Genomic DNA, 11,714 nt, shown 5'->3' with positions numbered 1-11,714 from the left:
TTTTATTTTAATACGTAGAATATCTCTGTGTATTTTGTTTATATGTTCGGTGTAATGTTAATTTCTCTATATGCACTGTGCTTGATTGTATTGTGGCGAGTAGAAGAACCCGTTGCTGAGGATCCTGGTGAGCAGCAGGTTGAAGTAGCTGAGCAGGAGCTCATTGAAGGCAAGTTGTGCCCTTGACCACTTTTTACCCAATAATGTTCTTTAATATCACTTATCCATGCATAGGTTAATTTTGATGGGACCCAATAGGTCACCCTAGATTGTTTATCTCATTACCTTGTTTACCCCTGAATCACTTGGGTAGTTTGCTATTGCTTTATATGGTTTTGGGATAATCATTTATCACCTCTATGTTCCAATTCTTGTTGTTATTCTGTTGATGTTCATGTTGTTATCATTAATGTTAATTGGAACATAGAGCTTAACTTGAGAACCACGTGCCACCACAAGGGTTTAATGGGACGCCCTTGGCTGATTAACTAGGAAAGCTAGTGGAAGACTACCTTACCCGAAAGGGGCAAGGGCAGTAGGGGAGAGGTCAGTGCGGGGAGGTCCCTGGTTGAGTTTGCTGCGATGGCGGTCAGCCAGGAACCCTGTACTGGATCTTCCCATAAACTGTAGCGGGTTTTCGGAAGCTAGTGGAACTTTGTAAAGGCCTCGTAGTGTTGCCCTGCCGCGCTTCCTAGGTAGAGGTGTATGGGATTCATGACCCCTTGGCAGATGGGTAACATGACTTGTGGGTAAAGGGTACAACCTCTGCAGAGTGTAAAACTGGTATACTAGCCGAGCTCACGGTCATGAGCAGCTCAGGACTCTCTGATGTTTAAATTATGGAACTTAAATTCAATTTTGTCATTTGCATATGCATGGGTTTATTATTAATTTGTTCAATTACTTTATTTAAGGTTTGGTATTTACTTACACTTAGTAACTGCTAATAAAATTTTGACCAACTACTTAAAAGCAATGCTCAGCTTTAACCCCTATCATTGATCAGCCTTACACTTCACATGAGCTCCCACCTTTGGTGAGTTCATGTCACATTATTCCCCACAACTTGTTGAGCGATGATCATGTGTGAGCTCACCCTTGCTGTCTCACACCCCCCCACAGGAGAAGAGCAGGTGGTTCAGGAGGAACCACAAGTCGAGGAGTTCGATCTGATCTAGGTGGCGTTTCCCAGTCGACATTGGCGCCGACGATCCTTAGTTCGTTTTATCTTTATTATGTTATTTTGTAATAAGTCTTCCGCTATGTAATAAATTCTCTGATGTTTTATGACATTTATCTCTATACACTCTGTTATTATATATGTTGTCTTCTTGGCGCATGTATGAGATGCACCCGGCTTTGTCCCTTTAAAACCGGGTGTTACAGATGGCCCAAGCTATTATGTACGAAGCTGTTACTCGACTACTAAATGAAGCTGCGGAAACAGTTTTAAAAGAAGAATAGTTGTTATTGTAAAAACATTTGGAATGTAATATTTGTTGAACAAAGTGTGTAATATTTTTGTAGTTTTGAATGTAATATATAAGTTGTTTATAATTCAATTCTTTATGATGCATGAAACTTTATGTACATACCGTTTTTGAGCCTTCGGCGAAAAAACACCTTCCCTTCTTTTCATGCTTCGTGAAGAATATCCATATTCCGTAAAAACATTATGCTTCGTAAGCAATAGACCTCCTTTGATATTAGAGTTGATGAAGCTGTACTTCTTCAAAACTTATTTTGTGCCTTGGCACAACTTCTTCGAAACAATTTCCGAAGATCAATATTGTATCCCCCTCTTGTGCCATTGATGCAATATGATGTATGATGTCATGTTATGCGAATGATGTGATGATGTTATGGTATGCAAAATGATATTTGTGCCGAAGATACACACACATTCCCACAGTAGAACACACAATCTCTTTGCCGTTTATTTTTCGGCTTCACCGCTTATTTTCCGGTGTATCAGCGTTGACTTTTCGCTGTAAGCCTCCCTTAGGAGCATCTTCGCCTTCTATTTCTTTGGTATTCGTGTTGACTTTTCGCGCTTCGCCTTATATTTCGGCGGAATCAGCGTTTATTTTTCGTTCTAAGCTCTGCATTCCCTTTGGAACGACTTTTGAGCAAAAAACTTACGCTGCGCTCCCTTAGGAACGACTTTTTGTTGCTTCGGGAAACTTACGTTGCGTTCCTTAGAACGACTTTTTGTTGCTTCGGCGAAACTTGTAATGTAATTGTGAACCCTGCGTTCTCTTGAGAACAACTTTCATGCTTCACCAACTTTTGGAACTTCGTGAGTCTGAGAAGAAGGTATATTATATCATGACAATAACGAAGCTATTACAAGAAATTGAAAACAACAAAAGAACTAGGCTTTCAACGATTGCTCCTTATTAAAAAAAAGAAAATGATGACGAATGCAAAAACTGTTTCAGAAATAGGATATCTCTTAGTAGATATGCTTCGATTCTCGCACAGTGTTGTTGACTGTGCGAGCTTCGGACTCCTCCCTGAAGTCTCGCTGCTGGTGAGTATGCTGGCTCCCTTCTGGCTGTTGGCCTCGGGAGTATGCGGGTTGTATTGGTGGTGGAGGTGGAGGTTGTTGCCAAGATGCCTGTGGTTGGCTTGCCGAAGCAACAGAAGCTGCAGGATGGTTACCCACATACTCTGGTATGTATGGTGAGTGATACGAAGCAGTGTGCATAACCTGCTTTGGCTGGTTCTGTTGGGCTGCAGCTTCTGCTATCTCCTTCTGTTTCTGAATGGTGACATGGCACATTCTTGTGGTATGGCCCTTGTCCTCACCACAGAATAGGCAATAAATTTTCCTGGGTTGATCCCCAAACCTTCCACTTTAGCCCCTGGCGCCTCTGCCCCTTGGAGCTGGCGGCCGAAGATAGCTTTGTTGCTGCCCCGAAGCCTGGGAGGAATATTGTGGCCTCTGTTGTTGAATTCCTCTGTTGTCATTCTGGGTGGAGTGAATTGATCTGACGTGCCTTGGGTGGATTCTCCCTCCGAAGCCCCTGGTCATCTCGGAGAACCTGTAGGCTTCCTCCCTTCTTTGCCGAAAGTCATTATCAGCACGGATGTATTCATCCATCTTTTGAAGCAGTTTCTCCAGGGTCTGAGGGGGTTTCCTGGCGAAGTATTGGGCCAAAGGTCCTGGCCGAAGCCCCTTGATCATGGCCTCAATGACAATTTCATTGGGCACTGTTGGCGCTTGTGCCCTCAGACGCAAGAACCTTCGGACGTACGCCTGGAGGTATTCTTCTTGATCTTGCGTGCACTGGAACAAAGCTTGACTGGTAACCGGCTTCGTCTGAAACCCTTGAAAACTGGTGATCAGCATGTCCTTCAGCTTCTGCCATGATGTAATTGTTCCTGGCCGAAGAGAGGAGTACCAGGTTTGCGCAACATTCTTGACTGCCATGACGAAAGATTTCGCCATGACTGCAGTATTTCCTCCATATGAAGATATGGTTGCTTCGTAGCTCATTAGAAACTGCTTCGGATCTGAGTGCCCGTCGTACATGGGAAGTTGAGGTGGTTTGTAAGATGGAGGCCAAGGTGTAGCCCGTAGTTCTATTGACAGAGGAGAAGCATCATCAAAAGCAAAATTTCCATGATGGGAATCATCATACCATCCATCATCATCAAACAATCCTTCTTGATGAAGCTCCCTGTGTTGGGGCCTTCGTTCTTGCTCATCTTGAGCAAGATGGCGTACTTCTTCCGTGGCTTCGTCAATTTGTCTCTGAAGGTCGGCTAGTCGAGCCATCTTCTCCTTCTTTCTTTGTACTTGCTGATGAAGCATCTCCATGTTCCTGATTTCTTGGTCCAACTCGTCCTCCTGGGGTGTTGGACTAGTGGCCTTCCTCTTCTGGCTTCAGGCCTCTCGAAGAGAAAGGGTCTCCTGGTTCGGATCCAGCGGCTACAGAGCGGCAGCCCCTGTCACTAAAGCTTTCTTCGGTGGCATGACGAAGGTCAATGCTTGCCGAAGGTGGTCGAAAAGAGTTCACCGGAGGTGGGCGCCAATGTTGGGGACTTGTTCTCAAATGCTATGAATTAAGAACAAGGCAACATAGAAAATGTTAAACATTAAAGTCCTTCATCCTTCGAAGCATTATTTCCCTTGAGAGATAATGATTTTCGGACGAAGGTTATGAAGGACGTACCTTTGTCGATTCAACATATAAATAATGGAGAAGGAGACATATGAAATATGAAAGATAACATAAACAGTTATGTATTACTATCAGTTCATTTCCATTTTATTATTATGGAAAAATAGAAATGATAACAAATTACAAATGTACCTTCGGCTTGAAAGAAGGTAAAAGTGCAAGCGTGACGCAAAAGCAAATGCCAAGTCAGCGTGAACAGTACGGGAGCACTGTTCATCTATGTATAGGCACGGGACGCAGCCCATGTAAAATTACATCCATGCCCTTTACATTTGCTAATAACTCTATAGTAGTCCATCGGGGTCTAAATAGCCTTTTCATCTTTAGGTCGGTTTCCTTTTCTGCTATCGAGTCGAAGCTCTCCTGCGCATAGCTTCGGCTCTGCACCATCCTTCGTATTCTTTGTACTTCTTCACACTGTGGTTTCGATCCATGTCTGAAGGTACCTGTTTATGTATTATACTCCAGAAACATTGTTAAATCATGTTTTTGAGGACCTTCGGAAGCTGAAGGCCCCCAACATGCCCTTCTCAGAAACCGTAGCAGGGTTTTCTGAAGCTAGTGGAACTTTGTAAAGGCCTCATAGTGGATCCCTAGCCATTCACCTCGGAAGTGTCTAAGGGCCTTGCAAACCCTGGCTAGATGTGATACACGACTTGTGGGTAAAGGGCGCAACATCTGCAGAGTGTAAAACTGGTATATCATCTGTGCTCACTGTCATGAGAGGCTCGGACACTCATAGGATTAAATTATGGAACTAAACTTAATTTTTCATATGCATTGCATTGTGGGTGTTGTTATTAATTTGATCTCTTGTTTATTTGGGCTGGTATCTACTTATACTTAGTAACTGCTAATAAAATTTTGATCAACTTTAAAAGCAATACTCAGCTTTAACCATCTCCCTTGGTAAGCCTTACACTTCACATGAGCTCCCACCTTTGGTGAGTTCATGCACATTATTCCCCACAACCTGTTGAGCGATGAATGTATGTGAGCTCACCGTTGTTGTACTCACATCTCCCAAGTCAAGGACAGGTACCACAGGATGAGGCGCGTGAAGGATGATGTGATGAGTTCGTGAGTGGTCTAGGTCATCGTCTCCTAGTCAACTATGGTTGCTGGATCGTTGTCTTCTTATGATGTAACTATTTATCTATTTTGTACAAAACTCCGTTATATATAAATGATGTGACATTTGTTTCTGTACCATGAGTCATCATATATGTGAGACTTGATCCTAACACATATTTGACACACGCCCGGGTTTGGACCCCTAAATCCGGGTGTGACATATTGTTAAGTGTCAACAAACTTGCAGTAGATATTATTAAGCCAAAAGACCTTGAATTTGGTACCATACATTAAAGGCTACCATCTCCAAGGTTTTCTCCATTCTTTGATTATTGTATTGGAGCAATTGATGGATCTCATATACATGTGGTAGTTCGAAAAATAGCAGCAGTTCAACATACACGAAGACTTGGTTACACAAGTCCACATGTGTTGGTCGTTTGTGATTTCGATATGAGATTTACTTTTGTCATGACGGGTTGGCCTAGGTTGGTTAATGACATGAGGATATTCAAGGATGCAATTAACAAGTATGGACAGAAGTTCCCTCATCCACCTCAAGGTTATAGCATTTGATTTGTTCGGTTATTGCAATATTTTACATGAATGTGTGATTAACCCATTTTATTATGTTATTAAGGTAAGTTTTACCTTGTGGACTCAGGCTATCCTAATCGGCTAGGTTACCTTGCACCTTACAAAGGAACGAAATATCATCTTCCAGAATTCAGGCAAGGTCCAATGCCCAGAGGTAAAAAAGAACTCTTCAATTATACCCAATCTTCACTTAGAAATGTCATCGAGAGGTCTTTTGGAATCCTAATAATGAAGTGGAGGATTTTCTGCAATTGCCAAGTTATCTGATGCCAAAACAAAGCCAAATAGTTATTGCTTGCATGGCTCTTCATAATTTTTTTAGAGATAGTTTTATGTCGGATGACGACTTCAATTTGTGTGACCAAGATGAGAACTATGTGCCACTCTCTGGAGCATCTTCTTCACAGCTTGGTACAAGTACTGCACGTAAAGGGGGAGAACATAAAACTATGAATGAGTTTCGTGATTGGATCGCAAACGGATTGTTTGCAAGAGCATAGGTTACATGTTTTGGAATAAAAATGTATTTGAACTACATGAACTTTGCTATGGTGTGTTACTGAACTGCATTGTCGTATGGTATGGATATTTGTGTTGCTTCTGTGAATGCACCAAAATGTTTGATAATTGTAATTTGATTTGGAGCTATTTCTGCATTGTGTTGTTTCTGTGAATGCGTTGAACTATTGACGCCAAAGTGGTCCTGTGCAAATTTGATTTCAGCTCAGTGTTGGCACCAAACTGGTGTGTGCCCTCATCGGGCTGCCCCCACTCTCCATTATTAGGGGTAATGCAGTCTTTTGTCGTAGTAATTATTGCACTTTAGTCAGTTTTAGTCACTGGACCAAACACGGTACGCTAGTCACTAAAATTTAGTCAGGTAATTAAAGAAACCAAACAAGGTCTAAGACTACGAAAAAAGTTGTTAGGGCATGGTGTTTAATGTAGAGGCTCTTGAGGTTTCTAAAGGGGGTATTTGAAAAAAAAATCGTGGAGCCATCTCTTCGTGAAAAGACGCTTCTGGCTCATAACCTAAGTAGCAACAGACGTCTCAGTTCCCACTATACGAATTCGTCGTCTGTTCTATCAGTTTGATGCTATACAAGTGCATTTACTTATGTATTTATTAATAAACTATATTTATAGATACTCCATTATATAATATAGTTTATTAGTTGTCTCTTGTGCTTGTAGAACCGTTTGTGTATCTCCACTATACGTGCCCTTACACTATCTTATGAGTCGTTGTCACTGAACATTCGTTCTTGTGTGCACAAATTAGGTACAATAGCAGTAGCTAGTGCGCGGTCTGCGTGACCAAGCTCGCATTAAATCTGGCTCCTGATGGTTTCATTGCATCGAGGCACTGCCACCGCCCACCCCTGCATGCCTTGTATGGAAATCTACCGAGAATCAGGTCAGATATATTGCCGTGCGTGGAAGCGAAGCACAACATGCACAAACAGAGCAAACAGTTTGATTTCTCCGTCAGAAAAAAGAGCACAGAGCACTGATAAGCACGCGTTCAGAAGAAACTCGATCTCCTCCCCAGAAGCACAGGCAATTCATATTCCCGAATGCGATCTGCTCCTCTGCATTGTGTGCACCCCGGTCCCCCCCACAATCAGAGATGCCTTTCATGGCTGGCCAAGCAAAGCAGCCGTGCCGCGCGAGCCCTACCACTAGCACCAGTCTCCCTTTGTTCGTATTCTTCTTGCACCAGCCGGCCTCGTGAAGCCTCCGGTACGTCAGCGCCCGCAGGCCGCAACGTGGTACCCACCAGCTTTTTTCACTCCTAAGTCCTACCACGCGCTGCGTTCCACTACAAGTTCCAGTGACACTCACACTTGCCACTACAACGGTTCACACTTCACAGCCCACATCAACAAATGGCCAGGAAAGAAGTGACGCTCCTGCTCTTCCTCGTGCTGCTTGTCGCAGCCGTCGAGGCACAGCTGCACGACGAGCCTACGGCGGCCGCTGTCGGGCGGCGGCGTGGCGCGAAGGCCGCCACGGCGCCGACGCACCTCCACTTCTTCTTCCACGACACGGTGAGCGGCAAGTCGCCGACGGCGGTACGCGTGGTGAGCCCGCCGGCGTCGTCGCCGTCGCCCGTGTTCGGGATGGTGAACGTGATGGACGACCCGCTGACGGAAGGGCCGGAGCAAGGGTCGGCCCCCGTCGGCCGCGCCCAGGGCCTGTACATGGGGTCCGACCAGGCCAAGATCGGCTTCCTGCAGGCCATGAACCTCGTGTTCACCGCGGGGGACTACAACGGCAGCACGCTCGCGCTGCTCGGCCGCAACTGCCCGCTCGACGCCGTCCGCGAGCTCCCCGTCGTCGGCGGCACGGGCGCGTTCCGCTTCGCCCGCGGCTACGCGCTGCTGCGCACCCACTGGCTCGACTTCGCCACCGGCGACGCCACCGTCGAGTACGACGTCTACGTCACGGACTAGCTAATTAATAACGTACCGCCTTGCTAGCCCTCACCCTCACTGATGAGTGCCATAAGCATTACTACAAAGACAGGACCACGCAACAACAATGGTGCCAATAAAGGCTTTGAAGCATGCTTCGCCACAGAGCGCCTGCTTTTTCTTTTAAAACCAGCATTTTCGTTTCAGCTTATATATATATTTATAGAACGCATGATCTGTATCCAATACAAGCTTCAGAACCCCTTTATGTTTTCGGAAAAGGTCGTCCAAAACTCCGGTCCAGATTATGTTGCTATTTGAAAACTGAGGCAATATATAGCTTTATATCATTATATGTGAGTGTGTGTTTCTGTCAGACCCCACTACGCCACTGGGCAGGCCAGAGATCCAGGAAAACTGAAGGTTCCAATATTGATTTTGCATTTGGTGTCCAAATGTGTGTTTACCCCCCCCCCCCCCCCCCCCCCCCCCCATTTTCTTTTTTTTATAATTCCAACCATGAACCATATGCACAAATGAATAAACTGATGCATTGAAAAACATTTTTCAACCACGTATACGACCTTGTACGTTTTTGCTTTTAATATCCTTTGGAAACTGATAAAATTTAAGCTCTGTGTTCGAACCAGAATTGAGCGGCGGACTGTCCGGCCCTGAGGCCGGACGGTCCGCGCGTGCGCAGAACAGATTAGGGTTCCGAGTTTTGTGCTACGGTTGTTAGCTATATTCGCGGGATTAGCTCGGAATCAGTTGTGTAAAGGGTCCAGCCCCCCTCCTCTATAAATAGAGAGGTCTACGGCCGATTTGTAATCATCAACAATCGAATCAATACAACTTCTATTTCGCATTTTATCCTAGGAGTAGTTCTAGTCTAGTTTAGGTTTAGCTATTCAATCCCCAAATTCTCCGCCTCTCCTCGACTCTACGTCGATTAGAGGAGTCTAGGTCGGCCGGCCCGAGCCCAGACACCACCTAGGATCTCTACTCCCCGACGGGGTCCCTCCCGGGAGCGAGATCCAGGCGCCGTCGGCGATCTCCCGCCGTCCCTGCGTACGTGCGGACCGTCCGGCCCCAGGGCGCGGACCGTCCGGCCGTCACGCAGAAGTCCCAGCCGCGCACCAGGCCGCGGACCGTCCGGCCTAGGCCGCGGACCGTCCGGCCTAGGCCGCGGACAGTCCGCCCTTGCGCAGAGAGCACCACCGCGCCTCGCACCAGGCCGCGGACCGTCCGGCCCCTGCGCGCGGACCGTCCGCCCCTGTGCAGAGGGCACCGCCACGGTTCTTGTTGAGTGTTTGGCGCTCCGAAAAAGCGTCAACATACTTTTTGGCGACTCCGCTGGGGACGACATATCTAAGCTCATCAAATCGGCCCTCAATGGCCGGTTCAAGGGATAGCTCTGATATTTCTCCAAGCAACATCATAGAGCCGACTTGGGAAACCTTGCCGGCTGACGAGCAGCTCCAGTTCGAGGAGCACAAGGAGCGGATGATCCAGGAGGCGAAAGCAAAGTTCTTGGCCAACTTCAAAGTGGACAGGAACAACAAGGTCGTCCGACATCGGGCGACGGATCCGGCTTCGCTCCAACCCACGCCAGATATCCCCAATGTAAGTAATACCAACGATCTGCAATCTCTTAGAAATTATGTAGAAGATCAGCGTGAACAAATGCATAACATCATAGGGGGTATGCAAAGCGATCTTAAGAGACTAGTACGTGCATTTGATAAATCTAGTACCGCAAATTTTCCTTCGCACGAGGTTGAGTTAGGAGATAACGCGTGCAACACATCGGCTACAGGTTGTCACGACCAGTCACAACCCCTTTATGGGATGCCGATGGACACATACCCTAAGCAACCACAAATCGGCAGCAAACCAGCCGATCTGCATATGCCCGGACCGTCCGCACGTGAGCACGGACCGTTCGGGCCAGCAACAGTCGGGCCTATTTTTAATGAGTTACCTAGATATGCGCCCGAGCCACCACATACGGCACAGAACCCAAACTACCCAGTCGGACGGTCCGCATACAACGACGGACGGTCCGCATATAACCACGTACGGTCCGGGTACGTATCCGGACAGTCCGCGCATGAGTCTTTTGAGGAAGATTACATGAACCCTCGCCCGTCCCAGCAACACTTTCCATCACACTATGCAATACACCAGCCCATTAATTCAGGATCCAGAGCCCAGGAAGGCTTTCCGGCCCCACCTAGAAGGCCGGAAAGAAACGATCAAACCTATGAGCCATATAGGGCAAATGGAAATGCACCACGTAGCTCAAACCAGTGGGGGGAACGACAACATACCAACATGCAACCAACCCCACCTATGTTTGACCAGAGAGCCGGTGGTCTTGCACCGGCTGCCATTGATATAGTGAGGGAAGAAATAGCCGGGGCGTTCCGAGATAAGCTCGGAGTAAGCATGGTCCCTGGGGGGCAATCATATCGGAAACCTTATGACAGCTGATTTGATCACCACCCATACCCACAGGGAACTAGAATACCCGAATTCGCAAAATTTTCGGGTGACCAAGGGAAAAACACGCGTGAACATATAGGCCAGTTCTTAGCACAATTGGGAGAATTGGCCGACACAGAGGCATTTCGCGTACGTTTATTTTCATTATCGCTAACAGGAACCGCGTTTGCATGGTATGCCACTTTACCTCCTAATTCCATTTCATCATGGGGGGATCTAGAACAAAAATTTCATGATCATTTTTTCTCCGGTGACTATGAGTTGGATTTGGTAGATTTAGTGTCGTTGCGACAGACAAAAGATGAATCGGTTAATGATTACATCCGGAGATTCCGAGATACGAGAAACCGATGCTTTCAAATTCATTTAGCAGAGAAACAGCTAGTAGGATTAGCCTTTAATGGTCTGCGATATTATTTAAAAGAAAGATTAGAAGGCATCCAATTCTTTACACTAGCACAATTACACCAGAGAGCTTTGGCTTGTGAAAGCCGAAGCAAAGAAACTGCTAAAACAATTCGTCACAACGTACATGTGGTAGAATGCGACCAAAGTAGCTCAGAAGACGAATCAACAGAGGTGTATGCTGCTGAAATGGTTTGGCCAAAGCAGGCCAAATCTTCGGCTTGTGCCTCCTTACAGCCGGTTCAGAAGAAACGGCAAGAGGAGGTTAAGTTTACATTTAATGTTGGTAAGTGTGATAGAATATTTGATGAATTACTTAAAAATGGCAACATTAAAATAAATCACACGGTTCCATCCGCCGATGAGCTAAAACGTCGTGCATATTGCAAGTGGCATAACTCATTTTCTCATGCCACTAATGATTGTAATGTATTCCGTAGACAGATTCAATCGGCCATTAACGAAGGACGATTGAAATTTCAGGAAATGCAGGTGGATACAGAGCCCTTTCCGATGAACATGA

The 11,714-nt window shown here is 46.0% G+C and overlaps 1 protein-coding gene across 1 annotated transcript; it reads left to right on the top strand.

Annotated features, from left to right (window-relative positions):
* Window positions 1-7,322: 7,322 nt before the first annotated feature.
* On the top strand, window positions 7,323-8,633 carry LOC103646993 (dirigent protein 22). The gene has a single exon (XM_020548412.3). The coding sequence runs from the start codon at window positions 7,751-7,753 to the stop codon at window positions 8,315-8,317; it is 567 nt and encodes a 188-aa protein (XP_020404001.1). The 5' UTR covers window positions 7,323-7,750; the 3' UTR covers window positions 8,318-8,633.
* The last annotated feature ends 3,081 nt before the right edge of the window (window positions 8,634-11,714 follow it).

The sequence above is a fragment of the Zea mays genome, chromosome 2 (genome assembly GCF_902167145.1).
Source record: "Zea mays cultivar B73 chromosome 2, Zm-B73-REFERENCE-NAM-5.0, whole genome shotgun sequence".
In the NCBI taxonomy this organism is placed as follows: Eukaryota; Viridiplantae; Streptophyta; class Magnoliopsida; order Poales; family Poaceae; genus Zea; species Zea mays.
Note: the sequence above shows the minus strand (reverse complement) of the source record. Positions and strands in the feature narration are given on the sequence as shown.